Source organism: Argiope bruennichi, chromosome 11, assembly GCF_947563725.1.
Source record: "Argiope bruennichi chromosome 11, qqArgBrue1.1, whole genome shotgun sequence".
Taxonomy (NCBI): domain Eukaryota; kingdom Metazoa; phylum Arthropoda; class Arachnida; order Araneae; family Araneidae; genus Argiope; species Argiope bruennichi.
In genome coordinates this window covers 40,153,106-40,179,866 of record NC_079161.1, presented here as the reverse complement: position 1 = coordinate 40,179,866, position 26,761 = coordinate 40,153,106, and the positions used below count along the sequence as shown (strand labels likewise).

Below are 26,761 nucleotides of genomic sequence, written 5' to 3'. Positions count from 1 at the left end.
AAATGTTTTAATCGTTGAAAAATTCGACTATTTTCATTATAATATATTTGAAAGAATCTCTGTTTTTTAGTACCGAATTCGGAAATAAAATTTTTTTTGAATTTGGCCTATGTTCAAACACGATAATTCAAAATTCAACTAGCCAAAAAAGGCAAAATTTGACACATTTGCACCAAATTTATCAAAATTTATACATCCTCAATGCCTGATTGTACAAAGAATTCATATAAATGGGGACCTAAATCTGTTTTGAATCAAATACGAACTTCTTGTATTGTTAAGAATCTATAATACCATTCCGTTCCACATTAGTGTTATGGAAGGAAGGAAAGATTTACAGAGAACATGAAGGAATTAGGTTCTATTTCTCTGAAGAACCGAGATTTAGCTATTCTTCTAGAAAATTAATTTCATATGATGTTACTGGAATTAATTTTCGAGATATATATATAAAAAATATGTGTGTGTGTGTGTGTGTGTGTGTGTGTGTGTGTGTGTGTGTGTGTGTGTGTGTGTGTGTGTGTGTGTGTGTGTGTGTGTGTGTGTGTGTGTGTGCCCTCTAAATTGATATTTCTTTTTTAAAAAAACATTTTATTGCATCAAAAAAAAATTGGCAGAAACAAAAGTAGTCTATCAACAGTGACTGTTTCATTTACGAATTCACCGTGAGTTCCTTTTCCTAACAGCTATTTCTTGATTAAAAACAGTTCAGTTAACGTTCCTCCTGGTAAAATGCTAACTGAATGAAAATGACAAACATGTATTAAGTGTTATACTTTAAAAGTGACATGGTTTATTAATTTTAAATTTATTTGTAACAACAGCGTTTTTCTTGAGGATTAAATTAATTTAAAATAAAAAAAATCAGGGATGAATTTGATTTTGCTTAAAGGTAAATTCAAAATATTAAATCAGACGCCAAGTTAAATCTTTCTAGTTAAATCTTATAAAATTCCTGATTTTGTATTCAAATTTGAATTTGATCATTTTATGAAACATAATATAAATTTTTGCACATAATGCATTTAAACTAAAGAGGCTAAAAACTAATATTCCAAGTGCTAACAATTAATAAACCCTCGGTCAAGAAAGTAGATACAGGCATTGTAGGCCTTGGTCCACATGGGCTGTCGTGCCATTGAGTTTAGCTAATAATTAATAAATCTATTCCATACCACACATTATTAATGATTATAAAGACCTACCAAATGGAAGAACAAATATTATGATATTTTCTATGCAGGAAAGTTTAAAAAAATATAAATAATTTTATTATTTTATTAAAATATATATTGTCCGTTATTAAACGATCTAGTCGCCTTTAGAAAACAAATGCATCATAGAAGATATTAATTGAATTAAATTTCGATGAAATCTTTGACGTAAAAGATGATTATCCTTCTATCAACAAAATATTTTAAAGCATTCAAATTTTGATAGCAATTAAAGAAATGATATTTCAATAGCCTTATGTCTGTTTTGTTCCGTGTCTACAGAAACCATTCCTTGGGATACAAAACTTTAACTAGCCATTTCGTCTATTTTTAACTTTTTCATACTAAAACTTTACATTCGTAGTTCTCATGTAAACTGCAGAGATATTAAACAGGATCTTACTTTCTCTGCTTTTAACAATTTAAGAAAAGCACCTGATTAAATATCTGCTGGCGCAATGAAACTAATTTGAATTTTATTATAATAATAAAATCTATTGTTGAAATTTATACGAAGAAATATTTTTATGAAATGGTCGGAATTCAGGGAAAAAAACTGGCTTCAGCGGTTTCTTAAAGTGGTTTCCAAATCAATTTTATGATTTTATGCCATCATATTATCGGGAGTTATCGCTAAATTCTAGCTTTATCGTAATATATATATATATATATATATATATATATATATATATATATATATATATATATATATATATATATATATATATATATATATATATATATATGTATATATATATATATATATATATATATATATATATATATATATATATATATATATATATATATATATAAAACCTCTTGAAGAAAAAAGTTTATTGTCCAAAATTTATTAATAACAAATTTAGTAGCTTTAGGTCAAAGAAAAGTGTATATCTAATATGTCTGTAGACAGTCAATTCACAAACACATATGCGTACACACGCGCGCTCACTAACATTCTTTATTATTAGTAGAGATTTAGCTTATGAATAAAATATAAATAAATCGTTATTATTAAAATTCAATTTGAAAGAATTGTTTTCCAAAAAACAATCGAGTTATGCATAGAAATTTCTATACGATTTCTATATACCATTGTTGCAAGAAATTTCTCAATTAAAAACAAACTCTAAAACATGAATTTAAAAAATCGTCTTGCGGACAATTCACCAAACGATTTCAGAATCCAGATGCTTCTTAGAAGGCGTGACTGCATGTGCTGACAGCACTTTCATGCATCCCGCCAAGGCTAGAAGCAACAGGTATTGTTTCGCTCAGAAAAATATGCGAAATACGTAAATTATTCATAAAAAAAAAAAAAACCGTTGTTTTTAGTATTGCATGGCAATAACTAACTTCACTCTTAATTTTTGTTCTTCTTTTCTACCCGTACACCACCTGCCAATCCACTGTTGTTTTCCAAGAAGAATAGCAGGAGAGAGGGTATTTACTGAGAGTGACTGCCGTAAATGATTGTAGGTACTACAACAATGAAGAAAAAGAATTTTTGAGGGTTCTGAACAAAAAGCAACAACAAGAAAAAACATGAACTTCAGTGACAAGATAGAATATTTTGGGTAAAGTTTAACGATCGGGGCAGAATTTTGAGGTAAATTTTTTCCTGGGTCAGCTGATAATCGTATAGATTGGCGTACCACCTATAAATTATTACATGCATTGCGAAAAAAAAATCGTCCAGAATTCTGTGCAGGAGAGATCGGTAGACCTAGAGCTGTAAATAATGGAAAGTGGTATTTCTTGGCTCATATATTCTCAATAAGAAAAGGCTTTAAAAAAGTTTGATAAAATTTTCATTTTAAAATTTAGTGTTAATATTTTTATGAAAGATTTCAGAATATATTTTTACACAAAAAATGATTTTTCTCTATTTTAAAATTTAAAGAAAGGAATTTCAGTTATACGTATTTTATTATTCCATAACCTTTCTTCAGTTTTAACAAGTCTGCATGTATAAGACGTCAGTGTACGTGACACAGAAATCCTTCTTATTACTTCTTGTCAAAAAAAAATGTTTTGTTCAGGACCAGGAAGGTTGGAAACGTGTAAACATGATCTAACAATACCAAGGCTAAGGAACAAACAATACTAGATTAAGTCTTTGGAAACATCCCGCTTGTAAAAGGACGTAGGTTCATTGGCAAATCTAAATCTGGTCAATTAAAAAAAATTCAGAGGTAAACAAGCAAAATAACAAAACTATTTTTCACAAATGCTGAAAGGTTTGAAATGCCGAGATACGTTCCAATAATGCCTAACTTAAGGAACAGAATGCAAACAATATTGGGAAATCATTGAAAGCGCTCTGTATTGCTTTTAATCTTTGATGTCTGTATATCAGCACAGTACATACAAATTTGGTTTATCGAAATATTTAAAAAAATTATAATTATTAGAGCCTTAAAAAGTGATACAATGGGCAAAATGTCTGAAACATGGGAAAAAATTGACAATAGATAACGGTCCAAAATTAAATAGCTCTATAAATTAGCAAGCAATAACTCGATAAATTCGGAGCAACAACAATCACATGATCTTTCTAAATAATCTAAAATCACACACGCACATTTATATTATTTGTATGTAATGTGTTGATGTATATATGTAAACATCATTTTAAAAATATGTGGCCGGAAAGAAGAAACTTTTAAATTTTAACTTCTATTTATTTCACCACGGCAGTCATATTAAGTACAGAGAAAAATCGATAAGATGTGCGTCAGTTTACATCGCGATACAAGGGCAAAAGTGATCGAAATTTTTCCTTTTAGTTATTTTACTATGAGATTCTGATACGGACTTCTTTGTCAATTTAGGAAAAGAAATGTTCAATATCATTGAAAAGTATGTGTAGTTTTAGGGATTTTTATTTCTTCGTTCCTGGTGTGGGGCCACGTAGTCAGTAATTTTGTTAAGCACGCGTTAGAAATAATTGAATAAAAAAAGTGATAATTGGACCAAGAAATAAGAGAAAATTTTTGAATGAAATTAATATGGCTTAATTTAAGAAAAAAAATTCTGAAATAAATTAGGATTGATATCAGATTTATAATTTTCATTACACATACGTACATATATATTCAGTTTTATAAATTCTACAATACTATAAAATCATTATTAAGGGCCACAATTCACTGACGTAAAATTAAATAAAAAATGTTGACAAACTGAAAATAATTATAAATCCTTAAATGGAAATTACAAAAAGATCTTTTAGAGTATGTTCAGTAATATTAATGTAATTGCCATTGCCGAAATAAAATGCATAGAATTTTAGTGCTATTTGTAAGAGAGATAAACTCACAAATTGCAGTAATAGGAATCAATATGCATAAAAGTTATTATTATCGTCTGCATAATAACTTTTATGCAGACGATAACAAATCTTCACAAAATTTAACAAAAAATACTGTTTTATACAAGTAAAACGGGCTTAATTTTTGTAAAATAAATACGCGATACGCACAAAAAGGCTTATTGTTTACTGAAACTCAATAGTATTCTAGAACAAAATCCAACTCGATAAACAGTGAAATAAAAGTCACGACTCGATGAAATTTGGGATGAGTTTATCGCACGACTTCTCAAATGTCTCGATTGAAAGACACCAGAGCAAACAATCGGGAAATGAAACTGTTATCACATTTATAAGATACCAAGTCACGGCCGAGGTATCAATTCGCTGCTTTAGACACAAGCCGACGAAAACAATTTTATGGACACATTATGTTAAATGAAATGATAATGGTCTCTTTTGAAGAGCATAATTCAAGGCGGATAACTGGAAATGCGATATTCGATTCAAAATACAGGACAGACGATAATGATGTTACCTAAGCCAATAACTCTTTTTTCAAAATTAGAAAATAAAAGGAAAAATGTTTCTTATAAGAGTTACTGTAGGAAAAATATTATTTTGAGCTTGAAAAGAAATTAAAGAGTTCAATAAAGAAATTTCAACCCGATCATACTTTTTTTGGATTCACAAATTGAAATATTCGAATTAAACTTCACTGTGTACGGGTCACGAGATTTCTCGTTTTTAGCCGGCGGAAATTGTTGTGGCCGGACCACGAGATATCTCGTTTTCATATTTTTTTTTCAGTTGAATCGATGCATAACCAATCAGAGGCAAATATTTTTGTTACGTTACCAGGGTAACGAAGCCTTACGCTTTTATATGGCAAATGATTAGCAACATAACTGAATGTCGACATTCCAAGCATGTGGAAACAATCAGTCAGTATAGTGAGTACATCGGTAGATATGCGCCAATCGTTCTCCTTACCTTATAAAGTGTCTTATTATTGTACACTTTTGTTTTTTCAAAGTCCAAGTTTTAATTTGTAAGGAAACAGCTTTTTAAAATGCAAAAAAATCTTAGATAATAAATTGATGCATAAAATATATTTAAGAATACTTTATGTTAATATAATACCAAATGTAAATAAAAAGATCTGAATATATGAACCCTATTGCTTGCCGAGTATGCTTCTAGAGCATTCAAAAATGTGTAGACCCTGAGAGCACGTTGAGCACCGTACGCAATGTGTTAACTCTCTCCTGTACAAAGAAAAAGCATTATAATCGTCATAACATTCGGACTCAAGATTTTCACGGATCTTTACGTTTCAAACCTCCTCAGTTCCGAAAAACATATTTTTGGAATTATATCGTATATCAACTCAAAAACGTTTTGAGCTCGATGGATGAAGTTTGGTATCAATCTTTACACCAAATTTATCGATTTCTATAAAATTTTGAACGAAATTCATTCAATGGAATTCTGTCTATGCGGCTATCTGAATACAAGAACACGATAATTACAAATTGAAAAAAGCTGGATTTAGCGTCTAAATTGTAGATTCGATCAATTTTTGAATCACATCCGTCAAGGGGTTGACTGTTAGTCGATCTGCACTTTTGCATGTGTTTAAACACGATAATTCCAACACGTAACAACTTAAGAAAATAGAATTTCTTATGTAATTTCTAGTGAGGACAACTACAGTTGTTTTTTCAAATTTATTTTTAATTGGTTGGAAAAAAAAGGATTCCAAAATATATGTTCGACTTTCTGGGACTTGTGCATTAACCGTATCCCAGTAATTAATCGCCAAATAGGCTCTTTTGTAAATACTATTCGCCAATTACATGCTGTTACCGATTAATAATACATGATTAACGATTTTTTCTATTGTACAATAAAGAATGCAAATCTCATGTGCGGGGCACTGAAAATAAATATCTGAGCACTTATGGTTTTCATGACCTTGCCCGTGGTCCGCAATTTTATGCAGGACTGGCGAGGGGACAAAACATTGGTTAGAGAATATGTTAGAAAGTTCCGGGAAGACCAATAAGGCTGTTTTTTACATATATCAAATGTTGATAGGCGATGCAGTTAGCTATTAACCTAAGATTTTGATAGAAAAGATTCCGCCCATCATATTTTTAGTTCTGTGTGTTAAAATAAAAAATTAAATTTAAAATCAATCGGCTCATTATACGCACTTAAATTATTTATCCCTAACCTTGCAAGAAGAAAGTCGTTTAGAACTAATTTAGTCCATCAAATCTAGTCACACCATGAGAAGAAGTGTATGAATTTTGAGGGAAATCCTCCAACCATTTATAAGTAATGCTAATCAGATATAGTAGCGGACTTCCAAGGAAGGTAGCTGCCTAGAATTTTGCCGCTGAGAAGGTGCCGCATGCAATTAAATCAGAGCATTTTACTGTCCAATCTGCAATATAATTAATGTAGTAAACCAACGGGAAAGGTGCCCTCAAAATTTTCTCGCATATACTATGTTAAAGATATCATCCTAAAGAACGCCTTGTAGAGCAATGGTGTGCCATGGTTATAAAATCCTAACATTTGGCGAGAATTTAGCATTTCTTGGCGAGTTATTTGGCAATAAATTCTTGGCATATTATTAATAATATCCGAGAATCGAATTTGCATTTTAGACGTGTGTTTCGAAACCGACTGAAATAAAAATTTGACACAAAACTACCCTTGTAGTCACACAATCCTATACCAAATTTGATATATTTAAGTCACTACGTCTTTGAGTTATGTTTACAAGTTTCCGAAAGTACAGACAGACAGAGATCAATCCCTGTTTGGATATGACTCAAAATGTGATAGATGTCTAGACTATAGATATTAATTCTATGAATTTAATTTTATCTACGCAGTTCTCTTCATTTTGTAGTTATCGTGCTAAATTATATTCGTACAACCGGACAGACAGACTTTTTCTGAGCGGATTTTGCTCAAAATTAGATAGAAATCTACAAATAGTATAAAGACCGTATAACAAATTCCATCCATAAGACCAAATAGTTTTTGAGTTATCTTTGTCTCAGGTAGAGAGATAGACAGAAATTTTCCAAAACTGTGTTTTCCGAGCTCAGGCAGATATAAAACACGAAGATCGGTCAAAATTTCGATTTCGAATACTATATTTCCTCTAAATTACGTATACCAGAAAAAAAAAATAGAAATTCTATTAATTATGAAATATTACAGCAACATTATCACTTCAACAAGTGCAATTTATCAGATTCGTATATGCTTCATTATGTTCACTTAGTTATTAAAATATTTAAAACATCGAACGTCTGCTTATACATATATTGTGTACAAATATGGATGCATGACTATCTGAAGTCATAACAGATAAAAAAGAAAAAATATGTTTTCAAAATATTATTAAAATAAAAAAGATTAATTTAAATAAATCATGAATATGATAAAAAATATATTGAAATGTGAAATTAAATTTAAGAAAGTGTTGAAATGAAATTAGTTTCTTAAAAAAGCTTAGATACTGCCTATGCTGCATACAATTAAACCCATCAATGATCAATTACACACGTTAAATGACTTGTTCCTCTTAGAAGAACGGAATGGGTTGTTGTTGCTTTATCCTATCAAATGAAGTCACCCAATGAGTACAAATTTCATCGAATTTGCTTTAGTTGTTCATAGATGGCGCTGGAAGAAACATCAGATATATAAATGTTGAATTTTATATTGAAAGATTTGTAACATTTTTGTCGATTGTGACGATGCATTTTCTGGTTTAATTAAAAGCTAGAAGAACAGAAAAAAAACTAATACATTGATTTACAGACCACTGTTTTCATCTTTATATAATCGTTTGGCTAGACTGAAAAGGAAATATTTTTGGAAGAGAACTATTTTGAAGATCATAAATCTATATCGCTACACGATGTAATGTATCGTTTGTTTTATGAATGATATTTTCACTATCGCAGACGAGATATAAACATACTTCTAAAACAGTCGGCCTCGCCTCAGTTATTCTCGTAAATCCACGCGATGAAATGGCAAAAACATACGTAAAGTAATTTATATCGTTTGGTGAATTCAAAAGAATGTTTTTGCGAAAGCGTCGCCGTTCGAAACACACCAAGCAGACAAGGACATGAACTGAAAGTTGATTTAAATAGTGAATGATTCTGAACTTTTCGAAAATGTTGGAATTGATAAAAGTTTTGATTTATATGCATGTTTTTGCGAGATTTTGTCACTTGTCTTGAAATTTATGCTCATATTTTAAGAGAAAAGAATACAGTGACAATAACTCCATTTAAATTTTGCAATGATTTATGTTTGAATCTTTTCTTGTTATATTTCTCAGGATATTACTTTATTATTTTCTGCGCCATGTTTCACTCAAAAATATGTGCATAAAACAAAATAAATGGTCAAACATACATTAAATTTTATTCAATACAACTGGTTAAAAAACATTTTATGCTTGGTATTGTGAACTTAGAGATGATTTCATCGTTTTAAATATATTTCTTTAGTAAAAGGCATTAGATTACATAAAAGATTTCAATTCTTTTACATATTTCTGTGTTTATCACAAAAACTCATTAAAAACAAATACTTATATCAAAACGTGTCAACAGAATGATTGCCGTCATTAAAAAATCCCTTCAATGAAAATATTCGTGCAAAAGTAATTTAAGATTTAATTATACTCTTTGGTTAAATGCAAATTACAATGTTCGGTACCTTTTCATTTGCAATGAAATTAACAATTCTAAAAGTACAATAAAAAATAATCGTAAAATTAAGATATGAGACATTTTTAGACCAAAATTTAAGATAATTGTTTAAAAAAAGATAGTCTAGCTAATTAATAATAATATAATTTAATGTATTATATTAGTAGTAACGTATTAAATTAGTATTAACGTATAATTAGATAAATGTTAAAGAAAACGTGAATAAAATAATCTTCATTGGCAGAAATTTATTGTATATCCAAAATACCTTTTTTAAAGGAGCTAAATGAAATTTTTATTTTGGAGAGTGCATTTTCAAAAATATTACTTCTTAAATAAATACTGGATAAGATAATTCTACATCCGCAAAATATATATTTATAGAATGGTGCACAAGATTTAATATCAAATGGTATATAAATTGCAATGAATTTCATTGTAGTACGATGGAAAAAAAAACATGATCTAATGTTAAATTCTTTTTTTTATGTTTGCATAAAATATACTTCTGCTAATATTTTCCTCCATTCTCAGAAAGTGCCTTATACTACTTTCCTGAAGCATTTTAAGGCTTCGAAATGGTATTTCTTTCAGAGGATCAACTGATTATAGATGTTGACTACAGAAGGCAGTTTCAATTATAGAAATAGGAAAAAGTCAGATGGTGCAATATCTGGACAATATGGAGCTTCAAAAACCTTAATTGTAAACCTTTTCTAAAAGTTAATATCATTGTGGACATGTATTATCGGAGTGCAAATTATCTTTCCACAATTTAGGATTTTTTCGATATAGGAATCTGATCAATAATAACCATCTCTAATTATAAAACAATAATCTTCCCATATCAGTGTAATTTGATAGACATATTGATTATTATGTGAACTAATAATCTACTTAAGCGTGATTCATCTATGATATGTTCTTTGCCTTCTTTAAAGATTTTATACTATTCATGTTTTTGATAAACGGAAGCTGTCTCTGAAGATTTTTTATACAACATTTCAAATACTTTTGTTGCATAAAAGGCATTTTGAAAACAAATTTTATTTCATATTCTTTGCTCACTTACTTCAAACATATTAAACAATCAGTAAAATCAGAATTCTTTTTTTTTATTGGTAAAAACGAAACTATTTTCAGACGATAGAAAAATCAACAAATTAAAAATTCTCTCTTTCTTTTTATTAAAAACAAAACTATTTTCAGACGATAAAAAAATTAAAAAAATTAAAATTATCTTTTTTTATTAAAAACAAAACTATTTTTAGACGATAAAATCAAATCAACAATAATAATAAGTATTGCAGATATAAATACAAATCGTAAAAGTATCTGATAGAAGCTTGCAAACTATTACTTATATATATGTGCAGTAATAAAATGCTCTTTGATCTCAGTAATATATACACATAAATCTCCTTTTACCACTAAAGGCAATAATAGTGAGCATAAATCTAGATAGCTAAAAGCACAAAATGTCATTCTCAGATATGGGGGAAAATGTTCATGGTCAGAAAAAGAGCAAATTCGAAAAGAGAAACCGAACTCTTGTAGAACAATGAAAAATAAACAACCACAAAATGCGGTAATGTGTCCTGACAAGAACGTAAACCTAACGAATCAGAAAATAACTTACTATTAGATTATACGATTCTCATCTTGAATCTGTGTTTACGGACAAAATATGAATGCACACTACATGTACACATGACAGAATTATGCCAAAGTCAACTAGATTATTTATACTTTTCATTGTGAAGTATAATTCACTTTCATAATTTATACAGAAAAAGTGCACATTCAGATAGATAATGTGAAGTGGTAAGATTTATGTAGAAAATATCTGTGCGAAGTCGTTTTATACAGAATTCTCCGCACTGAATATTTCGCAACTAAGTGATCTGTGTTATGTGAAGTATGCCTAAATTATTTTTCCGAATTTTAACGGTCTAACTCTAATAATTTTTTAGTCAATTTTGTCACTGACAGACAGACGGTCATTTTCCAAATATGTGTTTTTCGAATTCAACAAGATCAAAAACTTGGAAATTCGCCAAAATCTCGAATTTTTCGACAATTACTATACTTTCTGTATAGTAGGTATGCGAGAAAATAAAAAGTTTCATCTATGTAGTTTGGGAAAGTATATGGAAGACATTTTATATTGAAGAAAATATGAAAAAAAATTATTTGGAAGTATTTTAAAAAAAGAAAAAAGAGGGATTAAAATTACATAAATTATAAGTTTGCATCAAAGTGGCAAATGAATCACTTAATGCAAAAAACATGCAAAAGATCTAACGCATTCGATTCCCTTAATACTTCGATTACATTGAATTATAGGAAATGTAATAAATTCTAACAAATAATTTTTTTAAAAATATTGTGAAAACATTTCCGATTCGTTTTAATGACAACAGAAAGTCTTGAAAGTAAAACTCTTAGAAACAGAGCAACTAAATTTACTTCAAAATAAGGTTTAAATAAGGTTATGAATTGGATGTATCTGTGAATTTGAATTGCTTTCTTTTTCATTTTGAAATTTATTAGCTAAAAATAAATTAAAGCGCCATTTTTGCATAATTTTAAGACATCAATTATTTTGTTATTAATGACTCTCCTTATATTTAATGGGGTTTTTTTAAACTTAAGTGCACTTTTAAAAACATTTCTTTTTTATTTCCTCTAACACAAAATATCTGAAAAAACCAGTGAAAGTGATCGCCCCAGGACTTTCTAGCATACTTTTTAATAAAGGTGTTTATCCTAGAGAGTCTTGCATAGCATTGGCATACAATAGCTATGAAATATTAAACTTGGGCATGAATTTAGCATCTTTAATGAATTTATCACATCACCCTTGGCGAATGTTTTGGCGATTAATTCATGACATGCGATTAATAGTATCCAAAAAGTCAATTTTTGTTTCAGACACGTATTTCCCATCTGATTGAAACAAAAATTTGCTACATAACTACTTTTATAGTCACAAAATCCTATATCAGATTTGATTTATTTTAAGTCTATGTGTTTTTGAGTTGTCACGTTTACATCTATTTGAAAGTATAGACCAACAGACGGTCAACCCCTTGTCGGTTTTGGCTCACACTTTGATAAATGTCTGTACTGTAGACATTAAATTTGTGTAACGAATTTTAGCTATCTAGCTCTTTCTGCTTTTTATTTATCGTGTTGAATTATAATCGAACAGCCGGGTAGACAGACTTCCGCTGAAAGGAGTTTGGTTAAAATTTTATCGAAATCTACAAATTTGATATAAAGAAGTTTACCAAATTTCATGCTTCTAGATCAAAGCGATTTTGAGTTATCTTTGTCATAGGCAGACAGACGGACACTTGCCAAAAATGAGTTTTTCGAATTCACTAAGATCTAAAACGTGGAGATTCGTCAATTGAATTTTTTGACAATTACAATACTTTCTCTATACTACTACACTAGAAAGTAACAAAGCATTTTAACCCTCAAAACAACTGACCTTTGAAATTTGATGAATATCTACGTTTTAGACGTGTATGAGCCTAAATGTGCTCAGCAAAGATGAATAAATATTTATAGTTTTATTACTAAAACTATAGAAATATAGAAATCTTAATGGTGGACTAATTCTATCAAAGGATTGAAAGAATGTCTGTAGATTCGAGCATGTGTGAATATGATAATTTAGAAACGTTAATGAGATTACTAGATCGTTTTAATAAAAAAGTGATGATATCTGAATGATATTAGACTTCCTTTAGATTTTTTTTTAGAATTAGACTTATTTTAGAGTTATCACAGAAATGCAATAAACTACAAAAAACGGAATACTAATATGTGGTCTTCATAAAGGGTGTCCCACAATTAACGAAAGATTTGAATTTGCCACCATTCGTGTAGGAAAGTGTTGGTAACCCTATTAAAAAAAACCATTTGACAGCTGATCATTTAGGCTTAATAAATTGGATCGTTACACGATAGAACAACCAGTTAACGCCAGATTTGAATTAAATTAAAAACACAGTTTTTTCTTTAAATTGTTACATTTTTATTGAATCGCAAAGTGCCTAGAATAGGGTTATATATGGGATTATACAAAGGGCAAAAGACTTCCACATCTTTGCTGGCACATACGCATTCTTTTGTTGAAATTTTCCGTGACCATTTTGCATAAAATATGGCTGAATTTCGTTGATGCAGTGTTGAATTCCCCTTCAATGCACGCGTGCTCGTGCGCTTGTTGTCGTAGATATTTGACTTCAAATAACCCCTTGAAAAGAAATCCAGTGGTGCTAAATCACACTATCCAGGAGGACAATTCTCACATTTTCGAACCTCGGCCACCAGTCTTTCATTATTTTTGAAATATTGTTCAGCAATGAAAGCACGTTGTTTTGTCCTGTAATTCTCCATTTGTAATTCTCCTGTAATTCTCCATTTTTCTCCATTGTAATTCTCCATTTTTGTCCTGTAATTCTCCATTTGTAATTCTCCTGTAATTCTCCATTGTAATTCTCCATTTTTATCCTATAATTCCCCATTTGTCCTGTAATTCTCCATAAATTATTATCTGCCAAATGGATTTTTTTAATAGGATTGCCAAAAGTTTACTCCACGTATGGTGACAAGTTCAAATATTTTGTTAATTTTGGGACACCCTTTATTAAGATTTTGGACTCTGGGATTGATTAATATAAATATTCATCAAATTGTTGAGATAATAAATACAATAATCTCCATTTTTACATTTCTCACAAGAGAAAAACAACGAAATGGTGACCTTGTGAAGTATTTAAATGCTTCTAGAAAAATTCTACACGTGCAGAAATGAATGTCAAACGTGTGTGAAAACAATTTTTTATTAATTTTCACCGTATAAAAGAAAACACAATTTAAGCTCCTATCTGCGGCTGTTTCGCTATAAATATGACATTAAATTCTTAAGAATACCCCGTTTAATGATAAAACATCGTTTCTTAACAAAACAAAATGTCTTTATCTGCAAGATCATCAGGCTTTCATGGATATTTTTCTTACTTATCTGATAAGTAATCATAAAGAACTTCTGAACTTTCATTTAAGTTTATGCAGTGAATATTACTTCAGTTATTCAAACACTTTTTATTTTATTGCGAGATATTACCGGGTTTTTTTTACATTTATGCTAGACAATTTAAGAATAAATATTTTTTTCATAACAAAGTGGGTTTTTTTTAAAATAAAAAATAAAAATAATTCCTTTTTCCGACCAATTTGTAAAATTACAAATGGTTCAATTGTAAACACTCAGCATACATTTGATTAAAATGTAAAATACTTGTAAAGATCTTTCCTAATCATAATATGTCGCATAATTTTCTTGTTGTTCCTTGTTTTAAGCATTTAATAAAATTTAAGAGAAGAAATTAATAAAATTTTCTATAAATTTTAACTATTTACAAACATGTTCTCAGAATTTATCAAAACTTGTATATTCATCAATATATATATATATATATATATATATATATATATATATATATATATATATATATATATATATATATATATATATATATATATATATATATATATATATATATATATATATATATATATATATATATATATATATATATATATATATATATATATAAACCAATATAAGATGCTAATATACAATTCAAACAATTTAACCATATATAGAATCTTTAGTTGTGAGACTTATGATAAATGAGCTATCAACTTAACAAAAAAAACTTTTTCTAGAATTCCATCTGATTATAATTTCTTAAGAAATGGAATGAAATTCCGCTAATAATCATATAAAATATTATAATGTCTTAAAAACCATAATAATTTTTTTTTCGATTTTTCTCCAATCGAAACACAAATGTGATTTAATTTCCCTAAAAAAACCCAGGCTCAGTGTATTGGAGATATATCTGATTTTTATTTCACGAGCTATTTATATCTTCCAAAGTGATTTCAACCAAAAAAATATATTATACTTTTTTTATGAGATTACTCATTTATCAAGGAAAAGGGGGTTAAAACCATCAGCAATTTAATTATGTTAGGAAAATTGTTTGTGAAATATGTAAGGATCCTTTATAAAGGTAGCGTTTGAAGCAATTAAAATTAACACTGAAAGCTGCAATATTTTATTTAAAAATTCCATTTCCCAGAAATAATTAAATAAAACCTTAAATAAATGTAAATTGCATTATCCATTGCTTACAAAAATTTTGACATTGATAAATTATCATTTTTAAATTAGTCGGCTAAAATCAACATTGCAAAAATGATTGAAAAATCTAAGGGGAAAATTATGTAATAAATAACGAATAAAAAGTATTTTACAATCCGAATAATTCATCGAAAAATATAAGAAAACAAAATAAAAAATACGATTTTGGGAATATCTGACAAATAAGTAAATTGAGCAATTTATTGAGCTATTCGTATAAATTTCCATTTCACAACTTTTACATTAAAATTTGCAATGACAAAATTCCGTGACGTCATGAACCGCTAACAACGAAAAAATAACAAGGATTGTAAACAATATTCAAAGGCCAACGCTGATTGAAGGATATTTCAACAGAAACATTTGTTGTTATAGACGTAAAAAATAGCAAGTTATAAGATTCAGAATCTTTTTTCCCTGGAGAATAGAAAATTATATTCCTCCAATATTCGTTTAAAAATGCCCAATTTAAAAATTATATTCAAAATGACTACCAAAGCGATATTTATTTATCTCTAATATAAATAAAATGAATATTGTAAAAATCCTATTTGTAGGAGGAATTTCATAATTTGGCGCCATTCTTAAAAATATGAGCAATATAATTTTGCTAGTCAGCAATGGTGATGAAAATTACTCCAAGTATTCGCCAGACGGTTTTATATTTTATGTTCTAAATCAATGGTGTCTAAATTTCTAAATACTACAATCTATATTTTAGAAACCGAATCTATAGCAATCCACTTCAGTTTAAGTGCCATGGGTTTTTTTTTAGTTGAAAGGCGTATATTATTTACGAAAGAGGTTTAATATATTATAAAGGAACTTTTATTATTAAAAATGATGAACATTCATACAAATAAGGACGAATTGTTTAGAAATTAATGAATATTCAAATTGAATTGAACCTTCATAGCGGAAAGGTTTTTTTTGATTAGGTGAGTAGAGTCGAAAAAAGAAGTAAAAATTCTGTTTGAAATCAATAATTTTATTTCAGCTTTTCTGTCTGAATTTCAATGGTAATTTTCTGTTTAATAGATCAGTTACTATTCAGGTATAGACAGATGAAGACAGACTTCAATTACAATTTGGGCTTAAAGATATCATAATAAATTTCAGATTTTTTTCACCTAGCTTTGTATTTGAGTAATAATTATCACAAGAGAAACGACATATGGATGTAAACTACAAAGAAAGTTTTTTTTCAACTAAAACCTGCAAATTTATCAATTTTTAGAGGTCGAATATTTTACTGACATTCTTTTTTTTATGTACTTTATATAAAAGAAAATAAAAATGACTTTTCTTGTAGAAGAAAACAGAAATGACTTTTTCATGCTTGGTCTAAAATATAAAGCTTGTAGCTGGCGGATATTTTAAAACAAAAGCTAGTTAAATTTATTACGTTTATAGTTTTGGATTGTTATCGATGAAATAAAAGAATATCTGGCATTGTTTCTTTCTTGCGGCCGAATCTTATAACATAAAATAATCCATAATTTAAAATTTTATGCAGCAAGAGATGTAAAATTTTTACTAAGAATACTAGAGACCCAGAATAATCTGGTTTTTACTGCAAGAATTAGTAATATTCTTATATTTTAAACCATGAAAATAAATGAAAACGTCTATATTTCTGCTCCATTGATTTACTACTAGATATAGCATTCTTCAGCCTACAGGTTATAAATGTTAAGCAATAAATAATTCTAGTCAATTCATTAATTATTCGTCTTTTATTAAAATAAATAATTTCTTTTTAATTTTTTTATTCGTATGGTAGATGATATGGCATTCTTCTAAATAAAGGGTAATATTTGAATTATATAAGAAAATAAATAATAGATGTTAAGCAATAACTATAAATTCTAGTCAATTCATTGATTATTCGTCTGCTATTAAAATACATGATTTCTTTTTAATTTTTTTATTCGTATGGTAACTGATATGACATTCTTATAAATAAAGGGTAATATTTGAATTATATAAGAAAATAAATAATAAATGTTAAGCAATAAATATAAATTCTAGTCAATTCATTAATTATTCGTCTGCTATTAAAATACTTTATTTCTTTTTAATGTATTTAATGGTTTGGTAGTTGAAACGATATTCTTCTAAATAAAGGGTAAAACTGATCACCTCGAAATTTTTTTGTATGATAAAGGTGTTATCGCATAAAAGTGTCAACATTAGATAAGGCCTTGAACTCCACGAATGTTCAGAATTAAATTTTCAGAATTCTGCATTTGCGCTGCAGAATTCTGTGAAGAAAACTAAACACAGAACAAAACTGCATTTTGGAAGCTTTTTTTTCTAACTGATTAAAGCCAAAATTTGGCACAGAAAGAAAATTGTAGAAACAAGATTGTATATAAAATTTCATTTATCTTAGTTGCGATTTTGAGTAACCACGCTTAAATGCATTAAAAGCAAAAACGGAAAAACGATCAACTTCTGCAAGGATTTAATTCAAAATTTGATAAAAATCAGCACATTGTGAAAATTCAGACAGACTGGTGGCCAATCCTCTGAAAAATTTGATACAAAAATTGAAAAATTGACACACATCAACAGTTCATGTGCCAAATGCATGTTTCAATTTTTATTTATTCATTTATACAGGGTGTTTATAAAGTCCCGGACCCTTTTTGATGTTTAATAACTCGTAAAATAATAAAGATATAAACAAACTTATGGCATTTATTGATGGAATAACTCATATATTTTCCTTTTCAGGTTTGAATATTTTTACTTTTGTAAATATCGTCTGCACGTGTGGTTAATTTCAGATAATTTCATTTTCCAGTCTAAATATCTGTACTTTTCTAAATATTGTCTGATTATTAATTGCATTTTTCTCTCTTTTGTTTTTGGGAACTATTGCAATGTTATGTTTACTTTTGATGTGTTTGTTCTATGTAGTACTTTTGTATGTGATGTTTTATTCTAGCGGATATTAAGGAGAATGCATACACCACAAGAGAAAGCACAGATTTTATGGTGGTTCATAGAGAAGTATCGAAGATAAGAAACGTTCCAGACGTCCTTGCACAAGTGATTTTGATGTTGAGCGTGTCAGAGAGACATTTTTACACAATCCTAGAATATCTGTGAGATCAGCGGCAACAGAATTGGATATGCCAATTTCGACGGTGTACAAGGTTATTAAGAAAAAATTAAGACTGCAATCATACAAAGTTCAAATTGTTCAAGTTTTGGAACCGAACGATAGGCCTAGGAGGATGGCCTTTGCAACAGATATGCTAAGGAGGATAGAAGATGCTGCTGATTTTTTGAAGAGCATAATGTTCTCCGATGAAGCATCCTTTCATGTTTCTGGCATTGTCAATCGCCATAATGTGAGCAAATGGCTCTGTGGATGCCGACATGCTTGTCGCTACCTGGCGTGAAATTGACTATCGACTTGATATTCTCCGTGCGACGAAGTGGGCACACGTGGAAGTTCATTGACAAGGGTCATGAAACTTTTTGAGTCTATTTAACCATTTATGTTATTAATTTAAATCTATCTTTATTATTTTATGAGTTATTAAACATCAAAATGGGTCCGGGACTTTATAAACACCCTGTACTTTGGAAGAAGGGACTGCGCAACTAGGTGTGAATTTTTTGAAAGTTTAATTTGAGTTTTGATTAATCAAAAATGAATCGGACTTTGGATATTTTTGCGCCATAATAACAGCGAACCGTACAGGAATGATTTTTACATCATCTAAAAGTTCAAAAAAAATTGTTCTTTTAATTATATTAATAGTCATCAAATTTTTAGAAAATTTTGGTAATTTTTTTTTAAAGATACATTTTTTTTTGTTTTTTATTCAATAATAAACTACATTGATACTTTGAAATTCGAACCACTTTCAGCATTTCATTAAGTATTGAATTGTATGATTTTCTTCCATATTTAAAGCCAAAGAAGAATTCTCTTAATAATCTGTGCAGTTTATCAGACGAATGAAAAATGAAATTACAATATGTGTAAGTTAGAAAATGGACAAGCATTCCTTGACATTTTGAACGGATATTTGCTTTTAATAACGCTATGACCTCTTAGGACTGGTTTCGATTATAAAGGTTTATCTAATCAGTGACAGGACAGTCAAAATGTGACAAGGTTTTAGTGCCTGCCAATTTGGCAGAATCATGGATATGAAAATGTATCTAAACGAATTAACTGGATTTAAATATAACCACTATTTTTTGTGAATCAGCTGATCGACAGAAGCGACTAGTATGAAATAAAAATTGACGAAATCAGTACAGCAGTCAGGTCTGAGAGCCGCAATTTTTCTCAAAGAAAGCGTACACTAACATTTTTTTTTATATATATACATCTCTCATATAAGCTCATACTAGCATTTTCTAGTTTAGGAAATGATTTGTTTATAGTTATTGGTAAACAAAAGGCCGTTTTATCCTGTTCGATTGCTAAAATTCACACAAATAAAAAAGGAAAGATATTTACTATTTTTTTATTGCATACTAAAAAAAAAGATTAAACGGAATAGCGGGAAAAACTTCAAACCAAATATTTTGAAGGTTTTTTTTAATAAAATTCAGAATAATGATAACAATAAAATCTCTTAACTAATTAATTTCGCCGCAGATAAGCACAAAACGCCTATATAATAGGAAAAAAAGGGGGTATAAAAAATTTAATATTTTTTTCCCTAAAGCCATTAATTTGTTAATCGAAACCGACAAAAGACAAATTTTCTCACAAGGTACCTATTAATGTTATTCCTCTTCCTTTAGCAAAAAAATGTGGACCTTAGACAAGGTTGTAAACGCCATGAGTACTCAGATTTTTATTTTTAGAGTCCCGAGTACTTTATCTTAAGTAGAGTAGAAAAGAAAATTGAATAAGTAATTTATATGCAATTTTTTCGACCGACTGAAAAGCTAAATACAATTATAATAACAAGAACAAATACCGAATTATATTTATCGACATTGTTGCGTTTTAAATTATCACATTTAGAAGATCTACGGATGATGAATCCTTTGATGAGTTTCCTTCAAAATTTGATAGAAAAAGTAAATACATTTCATATTCTTAATTTGTATCGAAATTTCATTTATCTAGACTGGTGCGTTTTTGAGTTATCGTGTACACATGCATGAAAGTACAGAAAGCCAAGCATTCTCTCACTTGATGGATTCACTCCAAAATTTGATACAGATCTTTCAAATGCTTAATTTTTGCGACTAATTGCATCCATCTAGCTCCTTGTATTTTATAATTGGCATGTTCCATTGAAATCAGATAAACATACTTCCTTTTAAGGGATTTCGTTCAAAAGTTGATAAAAATCTACAAATGTGGTGCAAAGAACTACATACCAAATTTCATCCATCAAGCTCTCAAAACTCATCAAACTCCAATGCTTATTTTGAGTTTTCAAGGCTGAACCTTAACAGAATTTCACATCTTTGAGGTAATGGAAATTTTCCATTTTATGCTTTCAAATATATGGTCATGTTTTTTTAATCTTGTTAAATTATGCATTGAAAACGCCAGGTCTAAAATGCTTAATATATCTGTGAAATCAATTTTTCATTTAATTTTATATTCATATATTCGTTAGAATGAATATCAATAAATTTGTTTTATCTTGGGGAAAAATTAAATGCCATTTAATTAAATATTGCAATTAATTATTAATAGATATTTAAAAATTCCGTCATAAACAAAATTTTTCTAAATTAATTAATAAAAACTTCACGACGCAAGAGACATTACGCGAATTTATTCTAGCTTATTTAAAATCATTATCATAATATATTCTTTTGCATTACGCTAATTAATTTCCTAGAAAATTTAAAATAGTAGTTAGTAAAATAATAAAGCAAATTTCCTCACAACGTTTATTGTGAATTTAAATACCTAAATTAATTTTATACCAAAAATGATTAAGAATTAAATCCGCGGAACTAAATATTTTGCTTCACTAACATTTCCCCCTTTTATTATTTTCAAATCATGTAAGGATTAATCACCCGAAATAATTTTTGATTTGAAAAATAAATTATAGCCAAACGATTTTTATGAATAACTTGAGTTTTTCTTTCTGCAATTAGTATTTATTTTATCAAATTATTTAACTTACGGTTGTAAAAAAAAATGATTAGTGAAAAATTTTATAATACATAGATTATTTCTTTTTATTTCAGGCTACAGCACAATTTATTGTTAAATTTTTATTACAGTTCAGTCATTTATTAAGCTATAAAACTGCTGCAGCATTTTTAAAATTGTTTTATTTGACTCGAAAAATAAAATTGTATATTATTTCCTAAGATATCATTTTTCGCCATAGTTTTTGGCATAATTTAAACAAGCAGTTGTCAATTAGATAAAAATAAAAGTTAACACAATCGTACTTAGATTTTCTGTCTCTTTCTCTTGGTGGGAGAGGTGATGTATTAGTAAGAGAGAGAGAGAGAGATGCAAGAAAAAAAAAGCATTAGTTTCAATACACTACTTATTAAAACCAGGATAAAACGTATTCTAATATATTAAACCATTTGAAGCATAAAAATAATATACATTTCCTAAATTTGGATTATAGAGCTTAAAATATAAATTCATATTCAAATTGATAAAAAGTACTTTAAAAATTTATTGGAAGGAAGCAAGAAAAAAAATTTAATTATCAAGTCTCAAATATTTAAAAAAAAATCAGAACCTCTCTACTTCTGAAATTGTACGTACAGAAAAGATAAAATACACAAAGTAGATCATATTAAGAATTGAAAAGTATAATAGCAAATGTGAAGAATCTGAGATCTTACAAATTTATTTCATAAATTTTATCAAGATTAGATAATTAGCATAGTAAATAATAATAAAAATAAACTTACCGCCCATAGATGGCATGCAGTTATACTCAGTCCGATTGCCAGGGGTGCAGATCCCTTCACGTCCAACCTGTTTGAATCGCATACTGCAAATACAGTGAACACCAGGACGAATGTGATGAGAAACTCTACTCCAGTTCCTTGAACAGCCGTCACCTTTTCGTGCAACATCGTCTGTCCCAGGGTGGTGTTCAATGCGTCAGGGGTCACAGATTTCAGTACAGCCGCCCCGGCAATGCCTCCAGCACACTGCATAACAATGTACATCAATGCTCTTAGTACAGAAATCTTGCCAGCTACCAGCATTCCTGCAGTCACAGCCGGGTTGATGTGTCCACCCGAGATATGGCATATACACTGGACCATGGTGCCCACGATTAGACCAAATGCCAGGGCTATCTGTACTATGGATGGAGTCTCATCGTATCCTGTCCCCCAACCTGTACAGGACCCACAGGCGACCAGGACTAGAAACCCAGTGCCCAGGAATTCTGCTGGAAGGGAGCGCCAGAGAGTGCTACTCCAGGACAACTCGTCGATCCCTACGACAGCACGGAACTTACGAACTCGACCCATTATTTATCGTTTGTGTTGCTGCTCCTGTGGAATAGAGGCGAAATGAGATTAGCGGGATCTCGCAGGCGATATTTATACTCTTCTTCCTCTCTGGGAGGGAGAAAAAGGGAGGTAGTGAGCGCGGTTGGAGAGACGCATGCTAAGAATAAACAAATAAATAAGCTTTGATTGGGATGGCTGGATGCGGTTTGGGATTATTCTCTTTCTTTGAGACTACGCGGTTTTGAGGCTTAGGATACGATTTTTTTTTCCTTTGTTATAACTGACCTCGAAATTGTGGTGCAATGGATCCACGAATTGGGATTAGGATACGTTAGGAGAAAAAAAAAATGTCTGTAATATAACAAAGTAGTAAGACTTAAGAAACGAAGGGGGGAAAAAAAGAAAGAAAAAAAAGATAGGAAGTAAAAGCACAAAAAATAATTGTTTATGTGGGTTTATATGTTATAAGATAAAATGTTTGTAAATAATATCGTTTGCATATTAAAATTGATAAGTATTTTCTACTTGCTTTAAATTTATTAATAGGAAAAATATCTTTGCGAGTAATATCATATGCATATTAAGACTTTGATGTATTTTGTATTTATTTTAATTTTATTAATAGGAATAGTACTTTTACAAATAATATCGTCTGCATATTAAACTCGGAAAAATATTTTTTCTTTAAAATGAATTTTACTGTTAGATGAAATATCTTAGTTTGCAAATAAAATCTTTTGCATATTAAAACTGAGAAGTGTTTTCCATTTATCTTAATTTTATCAATAGACATAATTTAATTTTATTAATCTTAAAATTTATATCAATAATTAATAATCTTTGCTAGTAATATCATTTGCATAGTGAGCCCGAAATATATTTTTCTTTTAAAATGAATTTTACCGTTATAAGGGATATCTTTGTTTACAAATAATATCGTTTGCTTTCTAAAATTGAGCTATTATTTTTCTATGTTTTTTAAATTAATTTTTGTATTGGAAAGAATATCTTTGTTCGAAAATAAAATCATTTGCCTGTTAATATGGAGATGCGTTTCCTATTTCATTTAAAATTATATAATTTTGTTTTCACATTTAAATGAAAACATTTTTAGAAGAACTTTGAGTGAGCAATTTATTATCAGTGCTGCTCCGATTTTTTTTTATTAAATCTATCACTAAAAAATAATTTTACTAATTATGTGTGGAGTTAATTTTCATTCTTAGAACAGAAAGAAATACATTATATTTCTATTATAAATAAGAATTATTTAATATTTGCATGTATTTTAATAAGGATAATATGAATGGAGAGTGTAAAATTTTATTTGTTCTTAAAATTAATTTAATTTTATCCCATTTTAACATTGATTCAAACGATAACCTTGACTTCTTAGTTTATTACTTAATTTTTCGGATTTTCTGGTAAATTTATTATAAGAACGAGATTACAACTTATATCACAATACCAATCAAGGACAGATTAATATTTATCTTTGATTTTTTTAGTTTTATTCACGGAATTAAAAAAAGCATCTTATATTACTTTCCTATTAATAGAGGAATTTATTATATGGTTTTAATTATCGTTTGCATATTAAATGTAAGCGATGCGACTTGAATTGAAGAAATAATTTAATTCTGCTTTATAGCATCATTGAAAGTATGAAAAAAGGAAAGTCTTAATATCCTATTGCTGGGATTTCTTTTCTATTTGGCCTAATATTTCATCTGGCAAAAAATTAATAGCAGAAAAATGCCGGAAATTTCTCCTTAAGTTTAGTTAATTAAAAATAAAAAAACAAACATCAGAATTACATTCCTTCCACCAAAAAATATTTATACCAATTTTAATAACTCAAGGTCAAATAGTTAATTTAACAGAATGCAAAACACACAAACATTTTCCCCTTTCTTCTTCCTTTTCTTAAAATTATTGTATAGATATTTCAGCACAGTCATAGAAAAGCAAAATGCAAAGGAGGTTATCAAGCATCTTAAAATATATAATATAAATATAATGAAATCCAAATCTGAAATACGAAAAATCATTCTGAAAAACAAAAATGAAAATTAATTCAGTACAAACAATGTGTTAGTAAAGGCTTTATCAATTTTACCCTGAAATCTAAAGTATTTTAAGATATTATTTCTATTATATATTTATTTTTCATTATTTTTTTATTGTAATTTATGATTTTTTATATACTTTTATTTATTCTTCTTTGTATCCTTGTATATTTAAAGTTTTCCATTTTAGTATCCATATTATGTTTCATTTATTCTACTTTGTACCATTACATATTTAAAGTTTCAAGTTTTGTATCCATATTATGTTTTATTTATTCTTTATTGTACCATTGAATATTTAAAGTTTCCAGTTTAGTATCTATATTATGCTTTATTTATTCTTCTTTGTATCATTGTACATTCAAAGTTTCCATTTTAATATCCATTTTATGCTATATTAATTCTACATTCTACTATTGCATATTTAAAGTTTCCATTTAGTATCCTTTTTATTTATTCTTCATTGTTCTATTGCATATTGAAAGTTTCCATTTTAGTATCCATATTATGTTGTACATGCATAGTACCAGAACAAACAGTAATTCGTCTAGGTTTTATATTTTAGAAGTGAAAGAATAGAAGTCTCCTTTTATGCTTCTTTTTCAAATAATTTTTAAAGCATTACTTTATGGCAAAATATTTACAGAAATCAAATGATGAAATTTAAATACACTGGAACTGACAAATTTGAACGGATTTGTAATTAGAGCTTTTTTCTCTCTGTGCCCTTGAATTATTTATTAACTAAATATTGCAATTTCGCAAAACTTTTTTAAATGTAAAATCTGACAAAGAAATAGAAAACTTTTCTCCCTCTCTCTCTCTCTCTCTTTTTTTTTAGATATTGATTAAAGATCAAGTAAACATTGAAAAATGCTGAATAAAAGGAGACTACAAACTACTTTTTTTTAATGAAATTTTAAACTGAACATCAAAGCTCAAAATATACTACAAACATAATATATTCTGAAAGTTGTTATTCAAAACTTCTTTTATAAATCGAAGAAATCATAAAATTCGCGACAATTCAAAAAGAGGAAATAAAACTTTCATTCAGTCAGGCGTTTAAATCAATGCGTCATGTTTTTCCAATAAAACGGAATTTTCTAGAATGAATTTTTTTTTTTTTTAACATTCCACATAAATATCGTTTTTGTTACATCATTACTAAAACAATATCCATGGTCAATTTAGATATCCTTTGAATATAATATGAATATTTGAAATTCTTTTCGAATGTGTAAAAAGAAAGATTTCGTTACTGTGATTTCCAAGAGCAGATGATACGAGATGATATATAAGACTCCCAGTTTACTTGGCAATTTTTAGATTACGCCAAGATCGCCAAGCTTTATTACACATAATGCAATCATCAAGGCAATATTTCTTGTATGCTTGGAAAAAAAAACTAGGAACCGTAAATATCTACAAGTACTGAGCAAATCATTTGTGCCTTGGTTTTTTTTTTTCCTTAATTGGAGTAATTTTTGAATATATCAATGTTTATAGCTGCCATACTAACTGAAAATTGCAACATGCATGATTCAAAAATTATGCTTTAGTTTAGTTTAGTTACATTAACGTCCCGTTTTAACCCTTTAAAGGGCCATTTTTTTCTAGTCATATTATGTTAAAATATTTTGAGGCTTGAAATTAGAATAAGAAAAGGGATTCATTTAGCTTATTAGATAAATTTAATTTGATTAATTAATTAATTAAGTACAAATCAAGAC

At 28.6% G+C, this 26,761-nt stretch overlaps 1 protein-coding gene across 1 annotated transcript in view; it reads right to left on the bottom strand.

The window, feature by feature from the left end:
* Window positions 1-23,032, bottom strand: part of LOC129957258 (aquaporin AQPAe.a-like) — a 52,692-nt gene extending 29,660 nt beyond the window's left edge. Inside the window, exon 1 of the mRNA XM_056069511.1 lies at window positions 22,405-23,032. Coding sequence (XP_055925486.1) covers window positions 22,405-22,977 — 573 coding nt within the window. The 5' untranslated portion in view covers window positions 22,978-23,032. The remainder of the gene's footprint in view (window positions 1-22,404) is intronic.
* Window positions 23,033-26,761: the final 3,729 nt, after the last annotated feature.